We start from the raw sequence: 10,867 nt of genomic DNA on the forward strand, positions 1-10,867 counted from the left end.
ACTCCACATGCCTTCAAATCATAGCTGGTCTGCAAGCCAAGTAGGTACACTGACCTTTCAAGACATAATTGAATACAGGCCTATAAATTACCTCATGGGACATCAAGCACAACTATTGTTTGACCCCAGATACTAAATTATCCACATATTCAAACTGGTTCTGCACTTCTCTGTAATTACTTTGCAGTAGCGAACTGAATTGTCTGAACTGGCCTGAATTATTGTGTGAAGGCATGGCATCTGAAGTCTCCTTTGCCATTGTCAGGCAGTCTTATTTTACAACAAGCAGTCAGTCCAGTCCCTTTAATTCGGAGCCAACAAACAATGACAAGGAGTTTACAGCAATTGGCTACATTTGTATGGAGCAGTAAAATAGCTGGATTTATTCGATGTCGAGTCGCTCCAAAGGGGTAGCTTACAATAACGTAGTTTTTTCCCGATGGCACTGGTGTTTGCGTGCGTGCGTGCGTGCGTGCGTGCGTGTGTGCGTGCGTGTGTGCGTGCGTGTGTGCGTGCGTGTGTGCGTGTGTGTGTGTGTGTGTGTGTGCTTGTGTGTGTATGTGCTGAGTCAGGCGCGAGCCCTCTCTTAGGGTGCTCTGCTCTCTGCTCTGTCTGTCTCTCAGTCCCATTTCTCCCTCGCTGCCTCGCTCTCCGAGCCTGATTATTTATTACTTATTACACTTTGCCAGAAATACTTACAGGGGGAGGGGGGGGGGCTTCATTCTTCTACGGAATAACCCTTGGCATGGACTGGGACATCGAGGTGCAAGGATATTTGGTTCAGCGTCGTTTTCTGTTTTCTTAAAGCGAATGACAACTTGTTTCTGTGTAGCATAGTGACCGCCTGATGTTATTAACCGGCTGAAACGAAGCGCGGTGGACAGCAGACTCGCCAGGCGGCGGTCCGGTGCGCATCTGCGGTCAGGACATATTTTTTGGGGGGCTTTCTTCTCCAAAAGGTTCGCTTTAATGATTCGAAAGAGAGGCACACATGCGAGTGAGCTGCGAAACTCTCCGGCCGTGATTCAACGAGCACATGCCACAGATGAGAGGGATTAAGAAAGCAAGCGGAACCGCGACTCATTGCGGAAAAGCCTTTGACTGCAGACTCATGTGAAAACGCACCGTGGAGAACGTGCTCCGCGGCGTAGAGCCGAGAGAAAACCCCACAATGTAAGTTGCTTTAAGATAATGGATGGATAATCTCATTCAGATGTATCTTCATACACGCGGTTTTCCCCAGAATATATTAATATAATAATACAATAACAATGCAATAATCATGCAATAATACTAATTATTATAATTGCAAAATGTATGTTTTATTCATTATCATATTACTTATTATAATTTGTGTTCTAATTATCAATTATAATCAAATGCGGTGAAGTGTAACCAAAATGGCAAAAAACACATACGGTTAAGCCTATCCTATGTTACAGTTCTTTCATTCTTCACATCACTGCTAGTTATTTCTCAATGATTTGATGCGCTGTCCGCGTGATACACATTAACATTAAGGGAGGACAGAGAGCGGCTTGGCATCCGATTTATAAATCAGTTGTGTGCATCCCAGCGCCATCCACACGCACGCCAAACCTCTCGACCGGCTTCAGTGCTTCGGATGGATCATTGTTTTGCCTGTGTTGTACATTCATTCATCCCCCCCCCCCATGGTTATGTCTGGCCGCTGGTGTGCTGTTTCAGGTCCATTCATATCGTGGCCCTCGGCAGCGAATGCCCTGGGGTTGTGGGCCCCGGGGAGGAGGGACCCATGGGTCAGGGCCAGCTGCAAGGGGGGCTGCTGTGGAGCTACCTGGGCCAGGGCGCAGTGGTGGGACCCCACGACCTGGAGAACAGCCTGCACCACCCGGCCTTCATGGAGTACACCTCGCAGGTCTTTGGGGATGTGAGCGTGGTGGTGCGGGACTGCCCCAGCTGGGTAAGAGGCGGCTGCCTGGGTCCGGACGGACGTGTTGCTCAGGTGGATGGATGGATGGATAAAGGGATAGATGGATGGATCAGACGATCAGACAATCAGACAGACTAGATAGACACGACTTTTCAATCCAATCCTTTTCCCTGACAGGCCAATCATTTGTCCTTTATGAAATCATTCACTCCTGGGCTCCTCTATTATCTCTGTCTCTCTCTCTTTCTCCGGGCAATCGTATCTGGATTCCAGCCATTAATCTGAGATCACGCGGCAGGTTTTATTTTCTTATTTGATTCGGTGTGATGGAGGAAGGTCAGGACAGGCCAAGACGGCGGAGCATGCAATGAAAGCAGGCAGGGTATTTTAGTCTGTGCTGGGAGCGTGAGTCAGGGAGCTGCTGGTTTTTGTTTTTTGTTTTCCACTTCTGAGTCTGCAACCGTGGCTCAAAGGATGTTCAAAAACTCAAGGCTGCTGCCGTTGCTGGGATGCAGACTCTCATCTGCACGACAACGCTCTCTTTCTTTAGTGAATGATCGTCATTCCAGCAGGAATCAGGGCACGCACATGACCTCAACTCACAAACAGTGGTTAATGATAAATCGTATGTGTGAAATAAACGAAAAACTGTTGATCCTTTTAAACCAATCCTTTGTGACCCCCCCCTTCGTTCCATTGTTGACATGATGGTGACTGAAGTGCCTCCGTCCATTCGTTTTTATCATGGCAAATATATAATTGCTAAACTGTTCCAAAACACGATTCTGTTCAAAGCTTGCAACGGTTTGCCCGTAATCTTGCTTTCAGCAGGAAAATTAATTCTGATATTATGTAATGCAACTATATCCCGGAACGAGGGGAAATAGGGAGACATATAGGCAGATACATAAGGGGGGAGAATTGAGTTCATAGTCGTATGGCGTAGATTAATGCTGTGTTTTTTTCTGTTACGCTAAACTGCTCTTAAACTCCATCTAATCTTTCCATGCTACGCCCCCCCCCCCCCCCCCCCCCCCCCCACCACCTACTACATCACCTCCACCAGGATCTGCTGGATAGTGATTGGGCGAGCGTGCGGAGTGTGCTTGAGCAGGCGGACATTCTGGTCATTAAGTACTCTGTAAACGACAAGCTGGCCTTCCAGCAGGTGAGGAATGGCTACGCGCCCAGACTCCGCCCCCTCCTGAGGCACTGGGGTGTGCCGGTCATCCTGGTCGCCGTGGGAGCACGTCTGCACGGTGAGCGCAACGATATTGCATCGATTTCAGGGCTCCAGGGAGCTGAGGGAAGAACGACCACACGTTAGCCCTAGGCAGCATCCCTCTCTATCTCTCTCTCTTTCACTCTCCCTTTCTCCCTTTCTCTCTTTTGCTCTCTCTCTCTCTCTCTCTCTCTCTCTCTCTCTCTCTCTCTCTCTCTCTCTCTCTCTCTCTCTCTCTCTCTCTCTCTCTCTCTCTCTCTCTCTCTCTTCCTTTATGGATTACATTGTTCTAGTCATGTTAACTGTATATCAGCAGATGCCCTTGTATAATTACAAGGTTCAGAAAAAGCCAACAATGTATGAGTGTATGAGTCCCACAAGCGCTTGCTTGGCATTAAGGGATGGATGTCTGGGACCAGATTCGATCTACCTGCGTTGTTAATGAGCTGCCTGCCTTTGTTTTCGTTCTAATCTTTGAACAAGCAGTCCCTTTGTCACCAGTGTCATTGGTACAATCAGGATTGGATTTCGGGGTTGCTACAATCTGCTGTCTCAACCTGGCAGGGATTTTATTATAGTCACGCCTCAATGCTGTACGAGGCGTTTGTCCTTTAGCTTGTCCTCAACATAATGATAATGATCTACTGACAATTTGATCGCTGGTCATCCTGCCGGTTCTAATGCATATTTGTGGGGATAACAAGCCGGTGCAAGGCATCACCTTCATCTATTTATGAGGATATTACAAGCCCCGCACACACAGCCATTCACAAACACATAGGCACACAATCACAGACAGACCGAGAGTTCAATAAACACCAAAGTGCAGGTTTATGAGTAACGGGCCCGCCTCCTGTGGCCATGCTGTTCAACGTCAGCTCTACTTAACCTGACAAACGTCTATCCGGCTGCCGCGGGCACCAAACAACACAGACCCCTTTATGAACCCCGTGAGCAAGCAAACCCAGTGGCAATGTATTTTAATCTTTCCTGCAAGAGATAGAGATCTGCAAGGGCAGGCTGAGCTGATCACCCTGCTGCACGGGGAGAAATGTTTTGGTGTGAGAGAGAGAGGGCGGAGGGAACGGACATTGGCGAGGTGAGGTGAGGGACGCAGGCCGTCTCTATTGTGTTTCTGCCGGCTATGAGCTTTTCCAAGTGATTCCCCCTGTGATGAGCGTTGAGACCGACGGATGATCGTCGACCATTTCCTGCTGACGGATTTAGAGCACCCAGGGGCGCCAGTGGAGCAGAGGATGCTCTATAACGTAGCGCTAATGTGGCCATTAAAGCTCACACGCACGCGCATACCCTCACATGTCGCGCAATGCACAGAGTCATGATGTCAGAGCGATGCCCAGTCACAGTCTATCAGTCTTGGACAATTTATTCCAGGTTTCTCCCTCCCCGCCTCTTCTTTTTACACACACATAAACGCACACACAAACACTCATACATACACCTCCCCCAAACAGACACAAACACACACACACACACACACACACATAAATGTACACACACACATTCAGTCTACCAATGCTGGCCGATTTTTAAGACGCAAAAAATCTTCCAAAGCCTGATCACTGAGCTGTATGTGTGGCTCTTTCTTTCTCTATTCTCTCTCTCTCTCTCTCTCTCTCTCTCTCTCTCTCTCTCTCTCTCTCTCTCTCTCTCTCTCTCTCTCTCTCTCTCTCTCTCTCTAGCTCCCTCACTCGGCTCCTGCCATCCTCAGGCTGCCTCTTCCTTTGTACAATCTCTCCATAGCGGAATTCTCCTCGAGCTTAATCGCTCTAATTTTCCCCTTGCGTTGTCAGCCCGGGATGTACCGTGCATACGAAACCTCTCAATGAACGCACGCTATGGCACATACAGTGCTAATGTGCAGAGCCAGATTAATCAAGCTTTTTGCTGAATCTGAGGGTGAATCTTCGCCTTGCCATTATCGTCATTGTCTTACCCTAACCCATGTCAAACAGGTTATCGGAATTAATGACCCATACCGGAGATAGCGAATGGGTATTGTTTCAACTTCAGTCAGGTCCCATTTGGGAATGTTTAACCGCCTTCATCGCTGAAGGCTTTTTTCATTGTTTTGGTTTTGGTGTACACGATAAGGACCTTGTTGCACACAATAGGAGATTTGATCTCAGGTTATCAGCATCATCCTCAGCAACAATGACAGGAGCTCTCTACCCCTCATGACGATCTTTGTCCTGGTCTAGTTCATGGGGTTTAAGCATTACCAACGCAAGACTCTTGCCTGCTTAAACCAGGGCCAGCCTTACTTAAAAAAGTGGTTCCTTGATGCAACTTGATGAAATGCTTTGAAACAGAATAGTATTCCGGCCCCCCTCGTCTTTGAACGAGCTAGAACACAAGATGAGGCTGAGGCAGCTGTCCCACTGACAGAATAATAAGTCAATGGTCGAAGCTGGGACTGAAACGGATGCAGATCAATGCAACGGTCTGGCCTCGTACGTTTGGCTCCTTCTTCTCTGCCCGACTCAATGATTCCCTGTTGTATGTTGTTTAGTGCATTTTATTGTCTGCTGCGGCTGTCTTGGCCGGGGTTTATCTTCTAAAAGAGTTGTTGAATCTCAATGAGAACAACCTGGTTAAATAAAAGGTAAAACTGAGAGAACATATGAAAAGTACCCCTTATACATGTGTAACCCTCTTCTCCTCCTCTTCCTCCTTCTTGTCCTCCTCCCTCTCCTCCTCCTCCTCCTCTTCCTTCCTGTGGCCCCCAGACGAGGGCCCCCCCTGTACTTGTCCCCTGTGTGCCTCCGACTGGAGCAGCTGTGTGCCCCACAGCGAGGGCCTCCAGTTGTCCCGGGACCTGGGGGCCACCTACCTGGAGTTGCCCTCACTCAACCACGTCTTTGTGGGACGCTACTTTGGCAGTGTGGTGGGTGCTGCTCTTATTCTGGGCCTCCTTGTGATGCCCAAACACACTGGACGATCTCCCATTTTATGTCAGCATTATGACCTAGTGAAAATATCAAAGGGGACATATTATACTACCAGGTGTGGTTGTGATAAATAAGATAGATGAGCAACGTTTACTAAAGTCCACTGGTTAGGCTGGTAGCACACATCTAGGCGGACACGCCCACTTGTGATGTCAGAAGAGGCAGATTTTCAAAACAGCTTGTAATGGCTAATCACACTCACATCTGGTGGTATAATATGTTACCTTTAAGTGATTAAGGTGCAAATTATTGATAACGAGGCTGAAGCTCCAGACCTGGGTAACCAGATGAAGGTAGATCTGATTAAAATGTAAGCTATCAGATTGTGAACATGTGAATCATTTCAATAGGTAGGAATTGCTCTTCTTTAAATGCTACAGTTCCTGAGCCTGGCGTAATACACAGGACACGTAATTATTGTTTATTCCCGCAGAAACTTTGCACTGGTGACTCGTGCTCAATGGTCGTCAGCATTAAATAAACAAAGAGGCATCGATATTTACATAACAATAGTAAATAACTTTGAACACTAACGGCAAAGCGTGTTGGTTGCTCCTCAAACTAACCAAGTCTGTATTCTCCTATGTTTGATTCGTCCCCAGCTGGAGTTCTTCATGATCCAGTGTCTGAAGCAGAAAGCCAAAGAGAGACCAGATAAGAGGCGTGTCAATAAAGTGAATGAACCACAGCCTCCTCACTTGGAACAACCAGGTCAGAGGTCAATATGGTGCTCCCTCTACTCTGAGATACAGCTCTACACACAATGTTTCTATGCTTGCGCATTAAGACATAATAGTCTCCCACAGGACGTATTTCTGAGGGTATTATTATTTGTTGAGTTTGAAGAGCTATGAAATGAGTGATGAAACGTGTGAAATATATGAACTTTGCTGAACTTGATCATTTCATTTGGAACGGCAAAGCAACTGCAAAATATACCGGTATACCTCCTAGGTCTAAATTATAAATCTTTCTCTGATGTCATCTCTGATGATAAAATGATAACTATAAAACGATGAAACTATAAAAGGATAAACCTTTATGAGGCAGGGGAGTGCTTTTGCTGAGACTGGCTATTTCTCGCCTGCTCGTTTCCTCTCTACATGCACACTGTTAGACCCATTCACCCCATGACGCCACCCACCATTTTGACATTTTCCCAGCCAGTCTAAAATCGCCAAGAGTAACTGCCCGCTTCGCTCTCAGTGATTTGCTCAAGGGCATATCCCTGCCATTTCTGGCAGAGGGAAGGAGGGGGAGGGGAGCGAGGAGAGGCGGAGGCGTCTAGCGCACGTCTCTCTCGTTCAAATTGTTGTTCCTCAAACAAATGGTTATTTGAATTACGGTTTGACCTTCCCCTCGCGCTGGTCTCTAATCCGCTCCCCAGCCGCCGTACCCTCTGCCCGCGCCGTCGAAGGAGAGCCCCCATGGGTTCCCTGTTCCTAAATCACAAAATAGGTTAATCTGTTTGCGTTCTCGAGGTGCTGTAATATCGATCCGTCCACTGAGTCTATCTCAGCCCGGCGCCGTGACCCTGAACATCACAGAGGGCAGTGCCCTGGCAGCAACGGCTTCCTCGTCTCCATTTGTAGGTTTCACTCCATTGTAGGTTTGTATGAGATCCGGTGCTCCGGAGCCAGCCCTGAATATATATGGCAATGGTTCAGCGACACGCTTTAGGGACCGTTAAAAAGGAGATGAGGTCTGCTGCGGGGCTATTATTTACATGGCCATTACCTGTAAGACCTCCTCACTCCGGGCCCGCCGAAGCACCTCGCTTCATGCATCATTATGTACTTAACTCCTTGTCTTTGTCTCACACCTCTATATATCTTTATCCGGCTCATCCCTCCACCTCTGGTTTTCCAAGGGTTGTCGTCCCCTTCTCCTCTCACATCCACAGCCCCCGTTCGGTTCCTCCTTGTTGGCTAGACATCACAGTATTCCTTGTTCCACAACTCATTATTCTCACGCCGTTTATGTCTCCGCATCCATCCGTCCTCTCCTCCCTCTTAACGGTCACCAGTGGAGGGGATGATGTGTTGTGCCATTGATTGTTCCAGAACGATGCTCCATCTCTCTTAACCTCCCCTCTCGCCCGCCCACTCCCTCTCTCTGCTCCTTCCCTTTTTGTACCCCGACGCCTTCGTTCCGACGTCCCCCCCCCCGCACCTCCCTCCTGCGGTGCAGCCCGCCTCCCTCCGATCCGGGTGGAGGAGTCCAGCTTCTCCCAGGACATGCAGTGGCTGCTGGAGCGCGGCGTGCAGTTCGCTGACGTGGCCTTCTTCGCCGGGGATTCTGGGAAGGAGCTGGGCTGGGCGCATGCGGCGGTACTGTGCGCCGTGAGCCCCTACTTCAGACAGCTGCTTCTGGGACCCAAGTCCAGGTCGGGGCCGCTGTTTGAAAAGCCTTCAGTCGTGAATCATAGCGCTATAGCCGACCCCCCCCCCCTGTCTGAAGGGTGATGAAGCGAAAAAGTTTTATTGAATTGTATAAAGACCACTTAGGGTGACTTTGGTGTCTGGCACTTCTAGGGAACGACCCCAGTCGAGGTGTATTTGTCGAGAGCGAGACGGTGGCCCCCACTCTCTGCTTTCAACGTGGGACGGCGGGATTATTGACGATATGCCGCGGCCAGACGGGCACACGGTGGGACGCCTCTCTCGCCTGGTGGTAAAGGACCCTCTGCTGTGCCTGTGCCTGTGGGAGACCCTCATGTTCCTTTACAGAGGTGAGGCACACACACACAGCCCACTTAGAAACCCACTGAAGGCTAGAGGTTCAACTGAGGCTTCGCTGAAACAAGAATACATATTGCCAAGAAATCAATAGTCAACAGAAGTGGAGGCCTATGACTCAAGCCTTTACTCAACATTGCATATGACAGCAGCACAGAGAGCATAAAGAGGCGACAGTAAATCAGGCATTTATACTGTGTGAGTACAATCGTAGCATATGGGCGATGTGGGCCACTTACACGTCTAAACAGCCAGAACCAGCCGGCCCCATTAACCTGCACGCTCTCTCCACTACCTGCCTCCTAAGTAAATTGGCCCTGCCATCAGTCTCTGTATTACTCTACAGTTTGTCTCAGAAATCAGAGTAATTCATAATCTAAAGTCCAGATGAAATATGGGGGAACAGGGCATTTTCCTTTCTTTCGCTTTGTATTTGTTTCGACTAACCATGTTGCTGGAGGCTGCCAAACCAAACTCGGCCAGCACTAATAAACAGTATGTGTGTCTGTAAAGGGGTTCAAGTCAACACTGTGTGGATTGGCCGATAGAGCATTACACTCCCCTTCAGCCACTCACATGAAGGAGTTTCTCTCCGGTAGAATATCTCCAACGAAACAGAAAACAAGGCCTAACTCCGCCCCTTCCAGTTCCTGATTCCCGACCCAGGCTCTGTGCTGCCTCCTCCAGAAGTTCCGCTATCAGATAGTAGGACTGCTTGAGTGAGATGACTCTAGTACACATGATAGCACTCAACACGTCTGCACGGTTTTGACGTAGTTTGCTGGAGTCACCGCCTAACTGATCACCTAGAAGCGTGTATCTTTCCCAAATTGTATGTCATTAAAATTACAAGGCTTGCAAGCTACAATCCTAAAGGCATAAGGGGAGGCAGCAATTTCCCCCTAATTGTGATGGTTCTTGCTGTTGCTATTACTAATGTAAGAGTCTACTAATGTGAGAGTCTTCGGTTTGTGCATAGTAGCTTTTGAGGCAGCAATTTTTCTTTTTCTTTAGGTGATGAATTCGTTTTTTATGTAGCTTGAGTTATTGCGCGATATAAGTGATATATGGTGTAAGGTAGGCAATGTGAGAGACAGGGAAGGAGGAGAGGAATTTCGAGGTGATGTGTGGCAACAGTCCCAGGTTGGATTCCCGCCCAGGGGGAAATAAAAGTTGCATGAGGCAGGTCATAAACCCCAGTGTGTGTAAGGTGTGAAAGGTTTGCTTGTTGTTTGTCCCCAAGGCTAGCATGTACAGCATTGAAGTCTTAGTTTCAGAGTGTGGAAATGCCAGCTGCTCTTTTTTTTTTTTTACTGTTCAGGAAGTCTGTGCATGTCCTGGCTTTTTAAATACCGGGCGCCTGCAATAGTGTTGTGTCTGTACGATGCCACATAACCTCTTGACTGTTTAACGCCCGGTTGTCAGGTGCTTGGTTCAACAAGGGATTGCAAATATTAATCGTTTTGTCACACTGTCATCTTTAATGCGTCTACAGTATCGCTGCTTTTGCAGTATTCCTGGATTGAGTTCCTACCCCAGGGCGGCATGTGGATTGGTTCAGATTTAATCCTTTTAAGAAACTAGCTTGTGGGAGCGGAAATGGATTATCCATCATGAGCTAGTTTTGAAGTAAACATTTGTAAAAGTAATAAATTACCATTTTGTTAATGGTGTTAAAATTGACTTTATGCTTGGCCTTTGCGATTTTTTTATGCACGGACACGGCCCATGAAACAGAATCATTTTATATTTTATCTCTGACAAAGTGCTTTAGTCTCTGAATAGCCTCAATTCATCACCGTAGAAACGGTTGTTCTGAGCTACATCTGCAATGACACATCCAGCGGGATAGAAGAGAGACGCTTAGATCTCATGCGTCAGAAGAAGCTCGGTGTGATTTAAATATCACAACTAATGTTTCCCGTGGAACGCAGTCTACTTCCTTTGGTGACATGTCCTCTGGTTTATTCTGCATAAGAGGCACAACATGAATATGAATGTGCCGCAACTCACAATAGCATTC

The 10,867-nt window shown here is 47.9% G+C and overlaps 1 protein-coding gene across 4 annotated transcripts in view; it reads left to right on the forward strand.

Annotated features, from left to right (window-relative positions):
• The first annotated feature begins 594 nt into the window (after positions 1-594).
• rhobtb3 (Rho related BTB domain containing 3) overlaps positions 595-10,867 on the forward strand; it is a 23,088-nt gene continuing 12,815 nt past the window's right edge. For 2 of the 4 annotated variants that reach the window (XR_003979124.1, XR_003979123.1), the window contains exons 1-7: positions 595-1,173; positions 1,708-1,942; positions 2,979-3,171; positions 5,885-6,042; positions 6,709-6,817; positions 8,297-8,492; positions 8,641-8,837. Coding sequence is in view for 2 of the 4 variants with exons in the window: in XM_030374051.1 (XP_030229911.1) it covers positions 1,172-1,173; positions 1,708-1,942; positions 2,979-3,171; positions 5,885-6,042; positions 6,709-6,817; positions 8,297-8,492; positions 8,641-8,837 (1,090 nt within the window). In the remaining 2 variants the exon portion in view is untranslated. The remainder of the gene's footprint in view (positions 1,174-1,707; positions 1,943-2,978; positions 3,172-5,884; positions 6,043-6,708; positions 6,818-8,296; positions 8,493-8,640; positions 8,838-10,867) is intronic. The other 2 variants (XM_030374051.1, XM_030374052.1) reach the window with 2 other exon arrangements.

The sequence above is a fragment of the Gadus morhua genome, chromosome 13, assembly GCF_902167405.1.
Source record: "Gadus morhua chromosome 13, gadMor3.0, whole genome shotgun sequence".
Lineage (NCBI taxonomy): Eukaryota > Metazoa > Chordata > Actinopteri > Gadiformes > Gadidae > Gadus > Gadus morhua.